We start from the raw sequence: 22309 nt of genomic DNA on the forward strand, positions 1-22309 counted from the left end.
CAGATACTGACCCAACTGGTTGCTGCATCTCTGGAAGAGGCATGGATCCCGTTGGTTCATCCTTCCCATGGACTGCTTTCTCATACATCGCAGACAAAAAAGCTGCATTAGAGCAGGCTGTTCGGACTGAGGCAGGTGAATAAGCAGGTTATGAGATACTGAGACGGTAGTGCTAAGGAAAGGTGGTGAGCTTTTATGGGCTGAACAATTCAGTGTTTCCGTGCAACCAGAACACCATGTATATCCCCTATGAAAGGAGAGGAACTGTGAGTTTTAGAGGGATAACGGACGTGTGGGATTTGTTATGGGGGAATATGTTATGCTTCATGCCAGCACAAGCACTCAGCACCAGTATCCGTCCTTGAGGCCGAATACATACATTGGAAAGACAGTTTCCCTACTCAGGAAATGAAGCAACTTAGCATTGCACTCCACATGTGTGTGGAAGCACTGCTTTGGATGAAAAAAGGAGAGGAAAAGTTTCTCAATTCAAGAATCAAGATTCCTCATCAGCTGTTCCAAAGACTTTTACAGCATAGGCAGCCATGTTCAAGTGCAGATATGCAAGATGGAAACCATGTTCTCTCTTACCTCTTTTCCTCACTTTCCTTCTTTCTTTTTTCCATCTTTCATTCATTGTTTTCCATGCTGCCCTCTTCTAGTACCCGTCATCCCTTCATATTTTCTTCTGCAAGCTGTCTTAAGTTATAAGTCATGATTGTTTTTCAGCTAGGCTTGTGATTTTGATCCCCCTCTTTCTTCATTGACTGCTATTGCCAGTTCTCAAGTGATGGAGATGGGAATCCAGACCAGCACAGCAATAAATGAGCTTCAAGTGTAAATTCTGCTGGAATGCTGGCTAACGTAATTTTTCCATACAATGAAATATTAACAGTCACATACATAGAGTTCATGTATTAAGTTAGTAAAAGAATATAAGTTATATTTCCTATTTTCCACATACCGTGCAATTTTCTGCTTTTATTTGGTGATTTGATTATTTTTCTGATTGGGATGACTAAAACTTTCCCAGTCACGCTGGAGTTACAAACACTTGTGGTACATATTTAGTTGTACTGTTAAAAACATCACACTCCTCTCATACATGTAACCTCTAAATACATGATTACTGACGTGGTGTGCCATTACTGCACATTTAGGTTTATGATCTTGACCAAATCTGAGGAGGAATGGGAGGCTTTATTTATTCAGAGTGGAAAACTGAAAATTAAGCATTGAGGTTGAATGACAGGATCAAATACTGCAGGGTGAGGAATGCCATGTGCAGACTCAGTATTTAGTGCATTCATTATACACTCAGGAAATTGCCATGGTTTTAAGATCCAGCCAATTTTAACTGTGGGTATTCTGATTCAGCAAAGGTGTTGAGACTGCTGAGGCACTGACCTACTTTGGGCCAGATCAGTGGATGGTATGAATTGTCATGTTGCTAATCAGCATTAGTAGAGATCTCTCACAACACTATTTCTTAAATCTTCTCTAAATTACGGAAGACAGGTGCAAAAACTATTATGGAATAACAATAAGTGGAACAAAGGAAAGGAAGCTGAAGTAGAGATAGCTATCTGAGCTTCTCCACAGGCATGTGCCTATGCAGAAGTGCAGAGTTTTCATGTATAGCTATAGCTTTGGCTTGGCTTGAGGAACTGAAAGCAGCTTAAGCATTTATGCCACCACGAGGGTTTATGGCTGCTTAAGTGCTTCTTCTGTCTTAGGAACTGAAAATGACTGAAATACTTCTGTCACCCTAAGGACATAAAGTCAAAAGCATACTCCTGACTCATGCAGTAGGAAGCGGACATTAGTCTCTTGGGGTTGCTTAATCTGGTTGTGCCTACAAATGATCCTTAGTAGGGAAAGGACTATTTTCCAGGAGATTAAAATGCAGGCATCGTGCTGACAGGGAATCACAAAAGTTTGAGAGAAACTTGATTGCAGCAATGGGAATGCATTTGCAGACTCTGCTGGGGATCTCGGTCTACTGAGATGCACTTTTTAGCCTCCTTACAATAGGATTTCTATTGTGGGAAGGTATTTCCCTCCTCACCAGGACCTCCTTTATATGCTGACTTCTTTACAAAGCTTTTTGTCTGTCCGTCTCTCCATGGATCATGGAGTTTATCGAGATGTTAATGAGGCGGTAGGGGTGTGTGACTGATGTCATCTCCTCGTTGTCTTATTGCCTAAAATGGTAGCAAGGAGCAGTGACTAGCCCAGCATCACATCCCTGGGGAGCAGGCAAGCGGGGTATTTCCTGAAGTGCTGCCCTGTCACTCTTCTCAATGATGGTGCTCTTTTTACATCCACTCATCTATCTAAGGAAGCTGTGTGGGTCAAGAACCTCAAAAGTATGCATGCTACTCGGGAAGGGATGACTACTTTAGGTGGGAATCAGAAACCTAAACACTTCAGTGCATGTGATTTAGGTCTTACTTTTTCCGAATCTTAAGCCCCCATCTCTACTGCAACTGTAGTAGGAGATATTATTTCCCAAGGTTTGTTCTTAGAAGAGAGAAATTAACAAGCCACAGGGCACTCAGTTGCTTCAGAAGTGGTCTCAAGTGTCTACACAAAGAGAGCTGTACTTAGACCTGGGCAAGGATAGGTAAGTATGAAGGTGAACTCTTACATAGGACAGATGGGAAGAGGGCCAGGAGCACCTCTGAGCTGGAACGGGCTAGCACAGTCTTGAAAGCAACAGTGAGGAACTTGGGGGCAAAATGACAGGCAGGGACTTCCACACCTCAAGGCAAAGCAGGGAAGGAGAGAAGGAACAAGGACTTGGTCATCCTAGAGAGGACCAGAGGGAACCAGCTTATTTAATCCAGCAAATGCAGGCAGAGAGGAGAGTTATCCATAAATTAGTTGGGACGAGGGAGGGATACAAAAACCATGCAAGGAAGCAGAGCTGTTTAAGCTGAAGGATAGTGTTGGCACAAGAACAAATGAGTATAAATTGGCTGTGAATAAATTGAAACTAGAAATGAGTTGCTAACCAACAAAAGAGCAAGTTCCTAGAGCAGCTTCCCACTGGGGACAGAGCAGAATACAAGTGCACTTAGAAGATGAAGCTTGTTTGTGAATGGGATTATGTGTAATGGGGCTTGCTGTAGTGAGGAATGAACTCAGTGACCAGGAAGTCCCCTCCTGTTTCTAACTGTACATCAGCTTAGGGACAAATCTACATCCCTTATGCAAAACATGTAAACAAGAGTGTTACCTGTGGGACTTGCAGGTCAGGGACGACTGATCCCTTTCCAGGCCAGCCTCAGAGCTGTCGAGTTATTGCTGGCCACAATCTTTGCATGTTTCTGCTGTGCAGCTCCCTGGAGCAACTGCTGGATAAGCTGTGCTTAGCAGCTGTTGTGCTGCAATGCCTCTCCATGTCTCTGTTTTCATTTCCTATGCTGCCAGCCCTGCTGGTCTAGGGGTTATTCTGCAGCAGCACAGGTCAGGGCAAGATTTGTGCTAGAAGGTGCTTTAAACACCCCTTCTGTCTGAAGTGTATAGTGAAGTTTAGAGGAGACACTTAGCACCCCTGTTTAATTTATAGTTCCAGGAGAATAAATGTGAGAGGCTAAGAAAAGCCTAAAATTGTAATTATATAATAGAAATGAAAGCAATTTTTAGCAGTACAGACATCATGCCTCCTTAACCTACATTACCAAGGCAGTGTGGTTCTTTCCAGTTTTTTTCCTAGCATGTGCTGGGGTAGTGTGTCCAGAATAGAAAGCAGAATCAGGAGGTTTGCCCAATGATTTCTGCTTTATCCCTCAAATAACACTTTGTCTTTACGGATGTAATTGCAGTTGCAGGTGACGGTCGTTCTTTTTCTCGTGTTCCTAACTCATTCCACTGATGTGAACGGTGCTGCTTGACTCTGTAACAGCAGAAATGGCCTTTCTTTATGAACTGAGTAACTAATGGGTACCAAGGAGTCAGCTTGGGTATGGTTATACATTCCCTTTCCTCTAAAAAACGCACAGAGAAGGGAAATCAAGCATTAATTTATAGATCCCACCTCCAGCCTCATTTCGTCAACTGCTACTGTATGGAGTTGCACACGGTGTGCATTGACCATATAAGAACACAATTTTAACATGCTCCCTCTTTGAATTGTATTATTTCTTACCATGTAAGCATTTATGCTTCCAAGACACTGCAGGTTGTGATTCCAGATGCCAGCTTCCCTAGTAGAAATAACACACCAAGTTCAGCCTTAATTTCAATAAATCTGTTGGTTTTGCTCTGGAATTGAAATCTATTTAAGAGCTTTCTTCTTCAAAGCCAGGGCATTCTAAAACCAAAATCGATATAGAGGTCAGCTCCCTCTGTTCATGTTGGAGCCAAATGTTAATAGCAACATTCTTTAAAGAAAAGAAAATGAGCCAGGACAGACTGAGGCTTGGTAATGAGCATTGAAATGACATGAAAGTGACTGGAATTCTGCAAATGACCCCTGTTTAGCAGCTTTTCAGAACTGTGTGCAATGGGAGATAGCTAGTGGAATTTGAGCTTTTATCAGGGCCTTTTTTTTGTCAGGTCACAAATTCTTAATAGTACAGAGCTGGTGCTTCAGAGCCTTGTGTTAGCAAGCCTGACACTAGGGAGTAATATCGTTGTCTTTCATGCTCCTATTTACTGTCATAAGGATTACCAACATAAGTAAAACTTGCAGGTTTGAGTCTATCAAATTAAAAGAAAAGCCTTTTCACACCCTGAAACTGCATCAAAATTCAATTTCACTGGGAAAAAAAATATCCTTCTGATCTAGTCCCTGGAATGTGACATTTCATGGGTGTAATAAGGTTACAAACAGATTATAAATTGAAACCCTATAAATCCTCATTGTACTGCACCAAAGCTTCTGCTTTGCATAATACTCTTATTCCTGACTGTTCTTTGTTTTACAAGCTGAAAACTATTCACTTTCTCTCATAATAGAGACCGGGGAGTCAAAACCACCATGCAAAATCCAAACGTAATTATGTGAGTCAATGAACCTGAATGCCAGAGTTCACAAACTTCTGAACTTTTCTAATTGCTGTTGTTTGCACAGTGAGGCCTTCCTCTTCATTAAGCGTATTTTAGATATGGCACATTGTTTTCTGCCAAATAACAAACCTAAGCAAATCCCAGTGTTTTAAATCTAGCACCTGTTTTGTTGGTGCAGTGCTGCTAAGTGCCTGTAGTTGGCTGGTCAGTTCTCAGATCATACTGTGAGTGTGCAGGGCATTGGAATCTGGTCCTGTGCAATCAGGGTAATAAAGGCAGTGGGTGTCATTATCCCAGAGCACTTCTGAGTTCTGCTGTGCTCTTGTGCTCATTTAGTGTGGAACAAGATCTTTCTGGACCAGCCTATTTGTATTTAAATGCAAATACACTACACTATTTGGGGCACTTTTGTAGGTTTGCTGAAACACTGCTCCTATGTGAAATGCAACCAAAAAGCAACTGAGGTCATATGAGAGATAAAAATTACTCAGATTAGCAGAAGCTGTAGCGAGCTCATTTCTTCTAGGCTTTACCTGAAGAGGATCCTCAAAGGAATTAAACAAGAACAAGATGACTTGCAGGCAAGCTTTCAAAGGCTTCCTAGAGCATCAATGCAGTGAGCAAGAGCTGTGCAAAGAGTGGTTTGATAGTGGCAAAAGCAGAAAGGAGTGACAGGATGAGGGAGCAGGGCCAACAACTGTGGAGTGACACAGTCGCACAGTGATGTGACGGTGATCACAAGATGGCTGACAGATGAGCCACTGGAGTGACAGACAGAGGTCATCCTAGGGAAGCTTTTTCAGCAGCTCTGGTGAACCTGGATAGAAGAGGGGGTGAGGGAAGGAGCATTTTGCCCACGGGGAAGGACAGTTTTAGAGGATGCTTAGACTGATAAGTGTGAGAAGTCCAAAGGGCGAGGAGCAAGCTCATTTGGAGCGACAAAATTGTCCTGCAGGGAGTGTTTCTGAAGAAGAGAGTGTGTGTGTCCACTCAGGACAGTGGGTAAAGAGCTTCTGCTGCGGGCTGCCTGACCCAGCCATGGTGATTTGGAATCCAGGGGAAATCCCGCGTTATCCATGCAATTGTGTATAATTTCTCTCTTGGCCGTGTCGGTTCAACCACATAGATTATAGTCTGTAATATTTATAGGAAGTGTATTCAGTGTATTGAGGTTTGTCCCTTCTTCATACAGAGGAGTGCACATTAATCTCACTGTACCGTTCTGATTCAGTTCCACAACGCTGGGCACTGCATACTTCTGGTACAGCCGTGTGTAATGCGAGGGGGCTACATAATGTAGGTAGGCACTTGGAACGTAAACTGCAGATTACATGCTGTGCATTGTCCAACACATCTTTGTTCTGGCCATGTACTTTGTCCACCAGAAACTTTAAGAAATAGCAATGAAGTTTCGGAAAGAGAAAAGAGCAGTCATCTTTTATAGGCAACCGACATCTGTTTGCCATGGAGATGTTGCATAATTGTGAATATAAGTGATTATGTTTGGTTATCTGATTGTTTTCAGGTCTTCAGGGAAGATTGGGATTATCTTTTTCTTTTTTTTCTTTTTTTTTCTGTGTGTGTGTGCAACTGAGTTTCTCTAGGACTGGCTTTTTCTGTGAGCTACTTATACACCAGATACTGATTTCATCTTTTGCTGTGATCACGTGTAAACTCTGGAAGCAGTTTTTCTTAATGGGAATAATCTCATTTGCTGTGAAATGCAGCCATCTAGTGGCACAACCAGAAAGCTGTGGTAGGAAGTACAGGAACGGTGACGTGTCTGAGGCAGGGTTTATCAAAGGGAGTTCAGGAGGATGAACTGCTGTAACTCCAACCTTTGTGCACCTTTGCAAGTCCAAGTATTGGATGATTTTGTTGCTTTTTGAAGCTGTGAAAAACGAACAACCATGAAAAATAATAACTTGAGGCTGATCCTGAGCAGCTTGTTTCTGCACAGAAACATAATCAGTGAGAATTAAATTTTTTGCCAAACTAAATTTTGATGAAGGGAACAGAGTAAGCTACTTAACTGAAAGAGTAAAAGGTAGACAGCCCTAGCCTGTCTCTGGATACACTCGCAAACAAGAGTTGTCTGGGACTACAGATCCAGGCTGGGTTTCTCTCCCAGAGGCTTCTGGGCAAGGCCATATTTTGCAGTGGCAAAATCTGTTCTGATGGATGGTTCTGTGCATGGAGTTTTTAGCTATTGGACTATGTAGAGTTCTGTCTCTTCTACCACAGTATATATAGGAGGCCAGTACTGAAAGAAAATAAGGAGAATGGGGACTGGGAAGATCTGATCGAAACTTGGTTTAGCAGTTGTGTTGATTTCTGAGGTTGGAGCTCATTTTTTTAGGCCTGATTCTGTAAATGTCGTTTGTGTTGAGTGGTACTTGAGTACCACAAGACCAATGCTGTTTCAATGCAAATGAACAGGAAGACTGCTGGCAAAGTTATGTTTCTTTTAATGTGTAAACTTCCTTCTATCCAAACAGCATATAAATAATGACCACATACATGGTGAGAAGAAAGAGTTTGTGTGCCGATGGCTGGACTGTTCCAGGGAGCAGAAACCATTCAAAGCCCAGTATATGCTGGTGGTCCACATGAGGAGACATACAGGGGAAAAGCCACACAAATGCACTGTGAGTAAAGGAGGCTGAGCTCAGACTTTGACAGGGACCTGGGGCCATGTAGAGAGCAGGGCAACATGGGCGCTGTGTGCTCTGACCTCCTGTCCATCAGACACTGCTACAGTTGACACTGCTTGTCTGCTTTGTTATCCAGATGGCCCAGATGGTAAGAACTGGATAACTTGGCCAACTTTCTCAAATTTAAAAAGCAAAGGCCCAAAAGGCAGTATTAAACAGGACTCAATTTGCTAAAACTGTTTGAAAGCACTTTCTCTTACAAAGCTACATCTGGGTGTTACTGTGGGGCCACGAGACTCAATGGCTGCCTTAGACAAAGTACATGAATGTTGTTCTGTCCTGTGAGAGAAGATTTATATGGTGCTGGAAGCATTTTAACTTGAACTGTGATGATTTTGCACGGGTAAAATTAAAACTAAAACCTAACAAGTCAAAACAAAACTACATTGCACACGGTTATGAAGGCTTGGAATGTTTTTAAACAGGTCAGCTTTTATTGTTTCTTGCAAGTCCAAATATTAAAATTAATCCAGACATACTCTTTATCTGCAGTTTGAAGGTTGTACAAAGGCCTACTCCAGACTAGAAAACTTGAAAACGCACTTGAGATCTCACACTGGAGAGAAACCATATGTGTGTGAACACGAGGGCTGCAACAAAGCTTTCTCCAACGCATCCGACAGGGCCAAGCACCAAAACAGGACTCATTCAAATGAGGTAAGTAAGCATAGCTTCCAAAAAAAAAAAAAAATAGATAAATAAAATTGTGAGTCGAACAGACCTAGACTTACAATATGATCATAGCAGTTTGTTGTGGAGGACAGCCATAGAGATCCTCAGCAACCTGAAGGGAGTACTGGATAACAATTATCAGCACAATCATTTTAACATCAGGCAGATCTAAAGAAGCTACAGGTCATTTTGTTAAGTATGAGAGGAGTGGAGGGACGATTGATTGGGGAATCTAGTGGAAACATGCATGTTAACCAGGCGAAGATTTGAGCTGACATGCTGCAATCATTTTTCTTTCTGGAGCTGGTGGGGTTGTCCAGCCCTCAGAGGGTGTCACCTTGCCTTGCTGTATGCTGACATCTGGTGGCTGTCGAGTTACAGCTTGCTCAGGAGGAGAGGAACCACAGCCTCCTGCACTTCTCGCTTCTCAAGCAGAGTGGGAGCAAAGATTGCTCACCTAGGCTCTGCAACATCTTGTAATGTCCCTTCCAGCAGGTGCTGGCAGGCATAAAGAAGTCTCTGGGGGCTGGAAAATTTGAGTTGCCCTAGAAGTTCTGAGTTACATCTCTTCACTTTTCTCAGGACTATTACTATTCTTTTTTCCTTTCTGAATAAACCTCTCAGAGTAGGGATGAAGTAGAGGGAATTTGTTCTTTCCAGGCAAACCCACTGTGGCAGTCAGATCTGTCTCAACAACAGCAACATTCTTAGACAATATATACTGATATAGGGCCTGCCATGAATGCCACTGGAAAGCAATTTAGCAGTTCCTCGCAGTGGCATTTTGATTGTTAAGTAAGTGAGCTAGATGCAGATTTAAAAGCAACTCAGATATCTTGATGCAGATGTATTGTACAGAGCTTAGCTGATGTGTACGTCCTTAGCATCTGGAGAAAACCTGCTTCAGTACTTCAGCATTAACTTCACGTTGTTACAATTGACATTTTTGCTCTTACTCAAGCCAGCGTGAGCACTGACATGAGTGGATGGAGGCTCAGGCCATAGATAGCCATTAAGAAGCTATATTTGTCAAAGGCTCTATAGTGCCATTTATAAACATAGAGAGAATGCCTTTAAGAAACTCTGCATGGGGAACTCTTTTTCTTGAGGGTTAGTGTAAATAAGACTTAATATAGTAGTTTCTTGGAAACATTTCAGTAATGAAAGTGAGTGAGTGATACTTTCTTTCCTGAAGCAATTAGAATGTTTAGGAAGGATTCAACTCTTCCATTCTAAGCTTCTCATTATATAAGGACAAAGAAAGTCTTGTCAAGATTATAAGGCAGTAAATTTACTTTTCTCCATTTTGCTTATTGGACCAGAAATATTTGTAGATAAAGGAGGCTGTTTTTAAAGAAAATGAGTGATCAATTATGCTAGTAACAGTAGTATTACTAGTACATATATTGCTACAGTGTGAAAGTGCTTATGGAATTGAATGCTGTGCTTTGACACGTGAACTGGTGATCTGAAAGGGCCAGGATTGAAATTCTTCCTCAGATCTTCCTGCCTGAAAAAATGTCCCAGCATGTTGTGAAGGTAATTGTTTGCCTCTGAATGCCAAAGAGTAGGTACTGGCTATAGTGGAAATGAATTATCAGATTGCTGAGAGCAGTGGACAGATAGATAGGCCAATCTTCATCAGCTTCCATTGCTTTGCTGCTGTGATAAGTCAAAGCCTGTGCCAGTTCATATTATGAGAGACTCTGTCCTCTGTAAGCCATGCATCATTATTGAGTACCAAAACCAGGGGAAATCAATAGATTTGACTCTGTGCAGACACTCTAGAGACTGTAAATTAGGTAACAAATTCACCATGAAAGGGTATAGTGCCATCTGTGCTCCAAGGAGCTCTTCAGGACTCCCATATGGAATTAAAGTTAATTTGAGTGTTTTTCCTGGCATGGCAGAAACCGTATGTTTGCAAGATCCCAGGCTGCACAAAGCGCTACACAGACCCCAGTTCTCTACGGAAACACGTCAAGACGGTGCATGGGCCAGAAGCACACGTCACCAAGAAGCAGCGAGGAGACATCCACCCCAGGCCTCCACCACCCAGAGACCCAGGCAGCCACTCTCAGACACGATCGCCAGGCCAGCAGACTCAGGGTGCGACTGGGGAGCAGAAGGACCTCAACAACACTACCTCAAGGCGTGAAGAATGCCTGCAAGTGAAAGCAGTCAAGTCAGAGAAACCAATGGTATGCAATACACGGTGACATTTCCCTCGCCCTTTCTCTTTTTGGAACTCCCATGTTACTCCCGTTATGAAATGCTCAAACCCATAAACTCCAGCTCACGAGTTTGGATCTTTGTGAGGCTTTCTTTTTCGTTTACACTGTAAAATGTTTTTAAAGCCCGAGAAATAGCAAATAAAAAGATTACATCTAGTCTGTGCAATACACAGTAAGTGCAGTGCTGGCAACTCTCGCAATAATTGTTTCTCTTAAAACTCCATCTTCTGGAATCGTCGTATTAGGAGAAAATCATAGCTGTCATTTTAAAAAGGCAGGTTTTTTTCCACTCTTCTGTTTGCAGAAGAGAGATAGAGTATGTGAGACCTGCAGCCTCAAATTCTGAATGCAAATAAAACCAAGTCAAAATTACTGCCATGTTGATGTTGGTGATGGTAAATTTTGGAGAACCTGGAGAAAGAGTTGGATTTTAGGGGCTTGAAGATTTCTGACAGATGGAATGTAACTGAAGCAAGGTGAGGTGACTTTCTTCAATGGCAGGAGGAGATCTGATAATATTTGATCTCTACTGTGACTCTTAGGTTAATCTGATACTTACTTTAATTTGACCATGTTAGCCTAATTCAAATTTAAGTTAAAGTGAATTTAAAGTTTCGTCAAGTCTTCCTCTGGTTTATCTCCGATGTACTGTATTATACCAGTGTGAAGGGCCTCATTATTATTAGAGCTTGAGCGTAAAATTAATTCAGTTTTCTGACATGCTGTTTGAAACAAAAGAAGTCCTTCTTTCACGTGCCTTCCCTTAAAATGCATCCTATTCACAAGGATTAAAACCAGTAACTACCTCTGTACTGTTACTGCCAGTAAACTACCTCTGAGTCTACATTTCATCTGGACCCAATTCTTGGGAGCTACAAATATGAGGCCTCCAAACTATGCTTATATGGTTGGTCTTCATGCTGCAGTTCAGAATGATTACTCACTGAAATACGAGCTGTTGCTATACTGTGCTTAATGCTTACACCCAAACTGTGGAATATCCCAAATTATATACATTAATCCCAAATTCACAAACATTCAGGTGTCCAGAGTTAACTCCTTTTGAAGTCCAAAGGAGATCCTCTGCCATCTTTGGTGATAACTGCCTTAAATTACAGAGGAACAAAACCCATTCCTTTCTTGCTTGTGTAGCTAAATCCGTAGTGTTACTGAGGTATGCTGAGCTCTCAAATATTAATGGTTTCATAATAATGATTGCTTTCATGGTGTTAAATATTTATCTCTGGAAAATATCTTCTAAAAACAATTTTATGTTTCCTGTTTTTATTGCTTGTGTGAATTAAGCTCTGTTTTTTAACTAATCCTGTGTCTTTTCTGTCTAATGCTCTTAAATGTCTTGTTCTAACTTCCTAAGGACAGTGGGTAATAAGGTGAGGGCATTTAAACTTCTCTGTTTTTCTTACTGCAACATTATTTGTGTCTTTATTTTAACCTTCTGCCTGTTATCCAATCATTCCTTTATTTAGTAATGTGCAATCCATCAAACTCATTCCCAAATGTAACGTGCTGTGAGTATTTTGCAACATTTGACATGTGAAAAATCTGGCATATTGGTGAAATGTCTTCAGAAATGTCTTTGAACCTCTCTCTAGCCCTTTTTTTTTAATTGCACACCTAGAAATATGTTTACCATAATGCTGTTCTTCTGTAACCTACCTCACTGTCATCTTTACATGTGGCTACAAGAACAGGCTTCTAACCATCACTGCTCTTCTTCCATATGACATGGAGCTATCGCACAGGAGCACAAGCTCTCTTCTAAGTAATAACAGTCGTTTCTATTCTTGTCACCAAATCTTCTGTGGCCAGGATTTGGAAATCAGCTTGCTCAGTGTGGCCTCATAAATTGTAGGTATCATCATTCAAGTTAGAAGTAATGTAATAGTTATTGCATCTGAATTGACTCCTCAGGGACACATGAAGCTACAGTACTGCTTTCATTCACTCATGTTAAAAGTGAGAGCAACCATTGCTACCTCAGAAATTCTTGCTAGCATTTGTCAGTAAGAATGTGCATAAAAATCACAGGCTGGCAGGAAAAAAAAACAAGGTGAAATTGTTTACATGAAACTGTTCTTGGGAGCAAAATGATACTGCATGCACAGACTTGACTTGTGATCACTCTAATACAGCCCCCTGTGTCCAGAAACTTCTGCCTGTCTTGCTACATGTTTTGTCTGTCTGTCAGTCAGTCAGTCTGTTTCAGTTTGTTTGAGAGATTTCCCCCATGCTTTTATAAGTACATTGTGAGCATAAAAAGTAAATCGAGCCTGTATTTCCCCACAGCAAGAATCCTGCTACAGCAATGGGAGCACCGTTAAGAAAGAAGAAGCTATAGCAGTGGGTTTACATTCCTTTAGATAGACTGTACTGTGTGCTTAGAAGATTCCATAAGTTCTAATGAAACAAAGGATTTGATTTGGTAGATCATCACCTTCGTAATGTAGGGCAGAGATAGAATAAGTTAGAGCGTGCTGCTAAGGTCCTTCAGGATGCTGATAATATGTTACAGTAGTTTGCACTGATGCTCTGTCCCTGTTTTATTACATGCCAACATTTCTGGCCAACCACTGCTCGTAACAATGAGCCTTAAGCATGGAAAGTACTTCAGTTCTTTAGCCGCAAGTCTAATTTAAAAAAAAAACACAAAACAAATTCCAGTGTTGTTGGAATCTTGTTTGTTTGTTTGTTTGCTGCAAGCCTAGCATTGTAAATTAGACCTCTTAACGTGACTGAATTCTGGTCTGGTTTGTTGACCTGCATTTGGGAACAGTGCATACCCAACAGGAGTATACATACATACATACATGCTCTTAAATGGTGTGAAGTGGTACAATTCCCACTTACGAGAATAACTGAGATAGATGAATGGCTCGTGTAGATGTAATACATACAGTCAGCAAGATATTGAAGTGGATGTTAGTGCTGAGTTTTGCAATGACATTCATTGCAGTTGGTATTCCAGAAAGCTTCCTAATGAAAAATCACCGTCATCATTTAACATTAAACTTCTCCTTACGTTTTCCTTGGCTCCACTTAGATCTACAATTGTGTCAACAGATTAACATTGTCTGCTTAATCCTCACGTTCTTGTGTTGGTTCTTTCACTCCAACAGACATCTCAGCCAAGCCCTGGTGGTCAGTCTACATGCAGCAGCGAACAGTCCCCCATCAGCAACTATTCCAACAATGGGATCGAGCTTACTCTGACTGGTGGTGGTAGTGTAGGAGACCTCAGTGTCATCGATGAAACCCCAATCATGGACTCTACCATTTCCACAGCCACCACAGCACTTGGCTTACAGGCCAGGAGGAATATGACAGGGACCAAATGGATGGAGCAAGTGAAATTAGAAAGGTTGAAACAAGTTAATGGAATGCTTCCAAGACTGAACCCCGTTCCACCTTCCAAAGCCCCAACCTTGCCGCCTCTCATAGGAAATGGTAAGATTTGTGGAATGGAAGCCATGACTCTTTTTGTCCTTAGATTCCTTGGTTGCAGTACTTGCCCCAAGGTTGCAGCACTGGGGAAAGATTAGCACAGCTAATGGAATTCATCACATGTGAGAATCATCCATAAACTGATTACTTTTTGTTTATCCCCTCATTGCAAGCCTTGCTGCTCACCTTGAGGGAAGACTGATAGTCTTTTGTCTTATATCAGGGGAGACCAGCAGGACTGTAAACTTACTGTGATTGAAATAGTCCCTGTAGGAAAAGGATTGGAGCCAAGATCAGTTTATTTTTTAGGCAAGGCAAATAAATGAAATATCTAGCAGTTGATTGTATGGAATTCTTTCAGATGAAACATACAAGACACCCTTTGCATTGATACATCGGGCTTCCTTTAAATAAACTGCTTCCATGAATGCAATTAATTTTATGTACAGATACCACTGCTAAAAAATGTAGATATTTATGAATGGGAGCAGGAAGAGATTTAGCCCTAAGGATCAATATCTGTTTTTGTATGAGGTGGTGCTTATCTCTTGGTTGCCAAAACACGTCTTTGCTGTCTGTATATCTCCTACAGCATACCTGTAGGTTTATGCTCTCCCCCCAGCACGGACTGCCCAGCATTTCTGAAACACATTCAGTCAGAAGAAACCATGTAAAATTAAGAAACATATTCTGTTTACTTAAAAACAAAACAAAACAAGAAACCAGCAAAGATGTTTTGCAGTTGTTAGGAGTTATTTCAAGAAGTCTTAGAAATGACCTTGAATAGCCTCCAATTTGAGTATTTTGCCATTTCCATGCAAATGCCTGTCCAATTATATTTTGCCTATAAAAAGCTTTCTTATGACTGTGTCCTTCTGGCACATCAGTAAGCATAGCTGCACTGCAGGCTAGGGGACTACAGCAGCTGATGACAGTTTGTGGCTATGGCCTATAAATTTTGTGCTGGGATTCACACTGAAATTTTACCATTGAGTCTCTGAATTAGCTTTTAACCTAGGGACACAGTTTTTGTCCCTACTTACTTCAATAAAGAGCTCTGCTATGATTAGTTATGACGATGCAGACATTCCCACTTTTCTCTCTGCTTTCTTTACTTTGTGTTCTTTGGTTGTTTTTGGGTTTTTTTTTGTACTAGTTTCTGGTAATACATGTTTGTTTATCTGTGAATTTTACCTCCAGGTACCCAATCAAACAGCAGCTGCAGTGTAGGAGGATCCGTGACTATTCTGCCAAACAGGAACGAACTTTCAAGTACGGACATCACTGTGTTGAACATGCTAAACAGGAGGGACAGCAATACGAGCACAATCAGTTCAGCCTACTTGAGCAGCCGCAGGTCTTCTGGAATCTCACCTTGCTTCTCCAGCCGGAGGTCCAGTGATGCCTCTCAGGCTGAGGGAAGACCACAAAATGTGAGCGTTGCGGACTCCTATGACCCCATTTCAACAGATGCCTCTCGACGCTCCAGTGAAGCAAGCCAATGTGATGACCTGCCAAGTCTTCTCAGCCTCACCCCAGCCCAGCAATACAGGCTGAAAGCTAAATATGCAGCAGCTACTGGTGGACCCCCACCAACTCCACTGCCTAATATGGAGAGGATGAGCCTCAAAACAAGGATGGCACTCTTGGGTGACTGCAGGGAGTCTGGAGTATCTCCACTGCCTCCAGTGAATGCCCCTCGAAGATGTAGTGATGGTGGGGCAAATGGTTACAGCAGGAGGCATCTTCTGTCTCATGATGCTCTAGGAAATGGGACGAGGAGAGCCAGCGATCCAGTAAGAATGGTCTCCGATAACCTTTCTGTCCCTAGAGTCCAACATTTCAACAGTCTTAATAGCTTTAACTCTCCTGCTTTGCCTCCATCCATGGAAAAGCGCAACCTTGTCCTTCAGAACTATGCCCGTTCTGAGGGTGGTGTTTTCCGTGGCTTCAGTTCCCCCTGTCCTCCAAGCATCAGTGAGAATGTCACCCTGGAGGCTGCTACGATGGAAGCAGGTGGCAGTTTGAATGATGAGGATCTCCTGCCAGATGATGTGGTTCAGTATCTGAATTCCCAGAACCAGAGCATGTGTGACCACTTGTTGAACAACGTCCTAGACAGCAACAAAATGCATCACAGTGTGGTTTTAGGAAACAGCAATCCTAGCAGCTTCGACCGAGCCCCTCCAGCAAGCAGTCAGCCTGCAGGCTCAGAGGCGAGCAAGAGTGACTTACCCATTCAGTGGAATGAAGTAAGCTCAGGAAGTTCTGACTTATCTCCTACAAAACTGAAATGTAGTCAGCGCTCAGCAGTGCAGCAGGCTAGAGCCTTCGGACTGTATAACAACATGATGGTTCAGCAGCAGAACTTGCAGAGAAGCAGTGTGTCCCAGCAAAATGGCTATCAGAACCTGATGGAAAACAGTGGTTCCTATAGTTTGCAGCAGAACGCAGTCCTTGGCAGCGGAGCCAGCACTTCTTTCAGTGTGCAGCCCAATAAGCCCTACGGTGAAAGCATCAGCAGGCAACCAATGATTTCTGGGGCAATGGACAATTCCTGTGGCATGACAGTTCAAGGGCAGAAGCTAAGAAGCAGCAATATACCAGTGAGTGGGAACCAGCAAAATTTTGGTCATCCCATCGCATCCAGTGATCAGGCCACCAGTATGGCAAATGGGATGCAGAACAGGAATATGGTGGAACAGGAATATTTGCAAAACCAACTGGTTGGAGATGGCATTCATTACCAGGGAGTCAGTCAGTCTGGTCCAATGATGCTAGGGCAGGTTAGTCCTACCTCACAAAGCAGCCTCTATCAAGGGCCGCAGAGTTGTCCAGTGGTCTCTCATACCATTGGTAACCAGTCTTCAGGTTTGTCAGTGGCCAAGAATTACCAGCCGTGTGCTAATTACAGTGGCAACAGACGGCAAAATGTGTTGAGGAACAACCTGGCGCAACAGCAAGGACATGTAAGTGATGGCAACCAGACGTACAGGGTAAACACCATTAAGATGGAGATGCAAGGTCAATCACAGCAGTTCTGCTCTAATATGCAGAATTACTCTGGTCAGTTATATGACCAAACCACGGGCTTTAGCCACCAAGCTATGAAAACAGGTTCTTCTTTCTTTGTTTCGGAAGCTAACTGCCTGCTGCAGGAGACTGCTACTGCAAACTCCTCTGAGCTTCTTTCCCCAGGGGCTAACCAAGTATCAAGCACAGTTGACAGCCTTGACAGCAACAGCCTAGAGGGTGTGCAGATTGATTTTGATGCTATCATAGATGATGGAGACCATGTCAGCCTAATTTCAGGAGCCCTGAGCCCAAGCATCATTCAGAATCTCTCCCGCAATTCCTCACGCCTCACCACTCCCCGAGCGTCTCTTACATTCCCAGCTATGCCTGTAAGCACAACCAACATGGCTATTGGGGACATGAGTTCTTTGTTGACCTCACTTGCAGAAGAAAGCAAGTTTCTTGCTGTTATGCAATAGACATGAAAAAAAAAAAAAACAAAAAGCCCGCTTAGGAGATAACAGATGAAAAAAAGACTCATATTTTTTAGTTGTGTATGTATTTTAGCAATCTCATCTCACCTAAATGGGATGTGTTTCAAGTATATTCCTTTTATGGAATAAGAACTCTGAAAACCCTAAAGTGTTCTAGGGAGAAACTGTCTTCCATTTCAGTTTTGAATCAGTATTGCTACACCCATTCCCTCACCTCTCACTTGCCTCTCTCTCTCTTCTTCCCTTTTTGAATGTCTGTATGCTTCTTTTTTCTTTTTTTTTTTTTAATTGTAAACCAATGTAAACGTGTGAAGTGCATGTTTTTGTTTTGTTTGGTTTTTTTTGAAAGAAAGTTCTGATGAAACGGCTTAATTTTCTGTTAGTCAAAAGAAACTTGACTGTATAAAACAATTTTTTCCCTACATAAAGGCACAAAATGACCATGCGGGATGTAAAGCAAACATACAGTGAGGAAATCCTCTCTGGATGCATTGAATACATCACCCTGAGGTGGACAACTGATTTAGGAATGCACTGCCACGGTACCCCTAAGCTGTAGTTCCAGATTTAAGAGCACAAGAAATATGAGGTTCAAGCAAGTAAGAAATGTAAGCCCAGCAGCCCCTCGATACCTAGCAAATGTGTAAGATTTTGGTAAACACAGAGATGGATGTCATTGCCTTGCGTAAGGATACAGAGATTGTATTGTGCGTGTGTTTTTCAGAGGAGACAGAGGACAAGAAAGCTTTTCTTAGTATAACTCTTGTTTTATTTGCAGTACTTAGTATTCTGTTTTTCAACTTTTTTATTTGAATGACTGGATAGTGAAATTATGTGAATGTCTGCTGATCTGGACAGTCTGTAATCCTTTCTTTGCATACCACATTGATGGAGAGGTGATCAGGCTCTTGTGATGGATTATTTCATAGAATGAAATAATGAAACGCCAGTGTTCCAAGCTGGGAACTCTTTCTTCTTATTCTTTTTTTTTTCTTACAGTAACTATTCCTTTGCCAGAAGAATTGTGTTGCACATTCCTTCTGACATATACATCTTTGTTAGATGGATTGTATATTTTACAGTAAGTAAATGCCTGTTGACATACTACATGGTTACAAATCCAAAAGCAACGTGGTCTTGGCACATTAAACCAGTAGCAAGCAGACTAGCCAAGCAAATTGAAGTGATGAGAAGCAACCCAATAGTCTTAAATGTTTTTCTAGTGTATCCAAGCTTTACAAAATTGAAAGATTGAAGCTGTCATTTAAAGTAGCAAAGAAACAACCTTGCAAAGAAGCAAGTTGGTCTGGTAGCCTATCAAAATGTAAAAATACTAACCCAGTCACTCTAAACTTGCTGACAGCAGTGTGCATTTCAGCTTGAGGCAGATCAGTGAGTCAGTGCCTAGGCTCACTCACACCAGCAAAAATCAGACCCATCACACTGTGAGCATGAAGTAGAGGTGGATGGAATTTTGTCCATAACAGCCAGCTCTTGTAGAGGATTTTTGACTGTATTGTGCACCCACATACGCTGTGCTCCTGGATAAGCAATAGGGCAGAACATTGAAAAGAGCAAGGCTTAAGTTCACGCATTCATGGAAGCTACACACAAGTGCAGCTCTTACAATCATCTCTGTTAACTCCTGACACTAAAATGTTGTTAATGGGATGCGGGTGGTGCCAACACTTACAGTCATGGGTCTGATGCCTGTGGGGAACTATAACTCATATAGATGTATGATGAAGAGAGGTGATTTGGTCCATTTTGGATGACAAATACATTTTAGCCAAGTCAGAATTAAGAGTAGCACTAGGAGGTGATAGCTAAAGCTCAGAATGCCATAGCACTCTTTTTTTTTTTTACTGCAGAAAAGGGTGGAATACCAGCTTGTTCAGGGCATAGCATTTGAGGAAAGTGAAGGAATGCAGCCTAAGTGGAGCTTTCTGACAACATCAATCTATTATCAGCTGTTACAAGCAGATGAAGAAGCTGTAAATCTGAAAGAAAACATTTGAATCCTTTGCTGAGGCTCTATTTGGGCTTATCACAGAACATATTAAATGTGAGCTGGACCGTCAGGGATCAAGACAAATGTAAATAAAAAGATTTCCTCAATATCCTACAACTTTTATCATTGTCCTGCTCCTGTCTTTCTGCATATCTTTAGCAAGCATTTCTTTTCTTGTCTGCATTACGCACGTGTACTCCCTCCCTTTGTGCTCTTTGCCCATTGCCAGTTCCCTTCCTGACCTTCCTGCCCACCTTCAGCTCTGACAGCCCTTCTGTAGTGGTCTTCAGCCTTCAGAGGGAGCTGTGCAGAGCTCATCAAGGCAGTTAGCTGGTTTGGATCGAGGGATGCTTCTATTGCTGCGCTTCACCTTGCAGTGCAATTGTGTTGATAGCTCATGTCCCTACTGATAAAGAGCATTAGGAAAGGCTTTGCTCTCGTCAGCTGGGATTATTTCAGATGGTTCATGGTAGCTAGTGGCTGGCTGTTCAATAAGCCATCAATTACATGTTTATAAACAGTTTCAATGGGGAGACTTATGACTTGCACAGGAAGAGGTGGCTGGGCAGAGGAGCTTTTTATTGTTATAGAGCGAATACATTTTAAAAAAAGAACTTTTAAACTCAGTTTTCCAGTTTATAATTGTATTTGCTTGTTCAGTTGAAGCTGGGAAAGATGTGAATCGTCAGAGCTTAGGAGAATCCATTCACATTGCTTAAGACTGAAAAAGGGACTGAGTATCTGATTTGCCTTCTTTCCTTGACAGACCTTTGTCACTCACTTAGCCCTGTTTCAGGCCAACAGTGTGTCTTGGCCTAAACCACGTGTTCCAGACAGTCATCTGGTTTTGATTTGGGGATGACAAAGAAACAAAGGCTCCACGGTGTCCTTGGAGAGATTGTTCAAATGGTTTATCATTTTCACTATTGAAGCATACGTGTCTCTCTTCTTACATAAACACATCACTTCTCAGCTTTTACTGTCCTGTCATACTTTTCTTTTTGATGCTAAAGAACCTGATTTGTTGATGTCCGTGAAGGTACATCATAACCCAGCTATCTTCCTTTTTGGTTTTGTTTTGATGAGGTAGAGTGGGCTCTGTAAGGCTGGACACTAGCATTAAGTTGGCAGCCAGCTTCTGGATGCGTGATAGTCTGGGGAAAATCCCACCAATGTCACTCACAAGTTTATTAGCACCCTCCTGGTCTTCCAGTCACAGAGCCGAGGCTTGATTTTGTATGTTTGATGCATTTGGCAGCTGGAAGCACACCACTCACCCTAAAGTACTAGAAAATGCAGGAGTTTTTGTGATTTTCTCCTGTTTTTTAAAGCGTCGCTGTGGTCACAACCTGACTCTGAATCACCCTTTCTAACGGCTCTTCAAGGATCTTCCTGATCAGCTACTATTGGCCTTGGGCACACCCGCCTTGCTCACATTTTTACAGACTTTTTCACTTTCCACAAATCTGGAGTCACTTGTGAGAGTTCATCCATGAGGATGAAAGGTATTTTTGCAGACAAGTCGGTGGGCTTCCAGCAGGGGAGTTGCTGGTACAATGGCTACTGTGTCCACACGACAGATAATCTTATTCTCTCCTTGGAGAATGGTCCCAGATGACACAAGCATTGAAACCCTGGCTTGCTTGATAGCTTCCAGTCATTTCCTCCTTTTCCTCCCTCTCTCTTGATGACTTAGCTGGTTAGCTGGCCCACACGTGTTGCACAGTGGCTTGTCCTTCACAGTTTATATTCTCGCAATGTATGTGCCTTATTTTGTGTTATTCTTTAACAGAGAGGGACCAAGATATGTTGGCAGATGTTCACAATGAGGCTGTATTCTCCATTCAGCTGATAGCACATGCCACTGTTAGTAGTGTCGGAAGTGTCTTGTAAACCTCTGATATTCACGTGTTATTGTCCTTGGATTGATAGAATGTCTCCTACTGAAAAGTTACTGTTGTCAGTCCTGCAGATGTGTAAGATAAAAATGTGTTCATTTTTTTAACTTTTTTTTCTAGGGTTGTTTGTTTTTTGTTTTTTGTTTTTTTTTTTTTAAATAAAGCTTGTAATCCTTTTTTCTTTTTTCTTTTTTTTTCTTTTCTTTTTTAATAGTGTAAATACATTTACGTACAGTAGGAATAGTGTTTGGCTGTACCAGGCCTTAGTGGTCTTAATTTGATAAACCTGCAGTTATGATCTGGTATTTCTCGAGCCTTAGGTTGATCTGAAGGGTCTGTAGCACCGTGTACATATAAACTGTACTTCTGCTTTCAGAACCACTTAGCTCTTTTGTAACAAAGAAAAAAATGTTTCTTACAATGTCAATAAAAACACAAAAGCCTTTGTACTTAAGTTCTTAGCTTTCAGCTTTTAAAATATCTCCTTGGGGGAGGGAGTTTTTTGGTTGTTTTTTTTTTTCATTTCGCCGGGCAGGTTGTTTGCAGTGAGCATGTATCAGTTCCACAAGATGTCCACTCTTCTGTTTGTGCTTACCTGCTGATTGCTTCATTTCATTCACGTTTTAAATGTTGACAGGGAGTCAAGACCTTCTCTTTAAAGAAAAACCTTGGGGGGAGAGTCAGGGGGGTGCTGGATGGAGGACTACATGAAACTCTGGTGTCAGAAAGATAAAAGGAGGGGAGGAACCAATGTGATTAACCTCCAGCCATGGGCATTTTTGAGGTCAAAGCC

At 41.9% G+C, this 22309-nt stretch overlaps 1 protein-coding gene across 5 annotated transcripts in view; it reads left to right on the plus strand.

Moving 5' to 3' along the window:
* The window catches only part of GLI3 (GLI family zinc finger 3), a 203873-nt gene extending 181929 nt beyond the window's left edge, over window positions 1–21944 (plus strand). For all 5 annotated transcript variants that reach the window (XM_042834226.1, XM_042834227.1, XM_042834228.1 and 2 more), the window contains 5 exons: window positions 7515–7664; window positions 8223–8387; window positions 10313–10603; window positions 13774–14101; window positions 15299–21944. In XM_042834226.1, coding sequence (XP_042690160.1) covers window positions 7515–7664; window positions 8223–8387; window positions 10313–10603; window positions 13774–14101; window positions 15299–17592 — 3228 coding nt within the window. In that variant the 3' untranslated portion in view covers window positions 17593–21944. The remainder of the gene's footprint in view (window positions 1–7514; window positions 7665–8222; window positions 8388–10312; window positions 10604–13773; window positions 14102–15298) is intronic.
* Window positions 21945–22309: the final 365 nt, after the last annotated feature.

Source organism: Centrocercus urophasianus, unplaced genomic scaffold, assembly GCF_019232065.1.
Source record: "Centrocercus urophasianus isolate 14NV4802_14NV808 unplaced genomic scaffold, USGS_Curo_1.0 seq_44, whole genome shotgun sequence".
Lineage (NCBI taxonomy): Eukaryota > Metazoa > Chordata > Aves > Galliformes > Phasianidae > Centrocercus > Centrocercus urophasianus.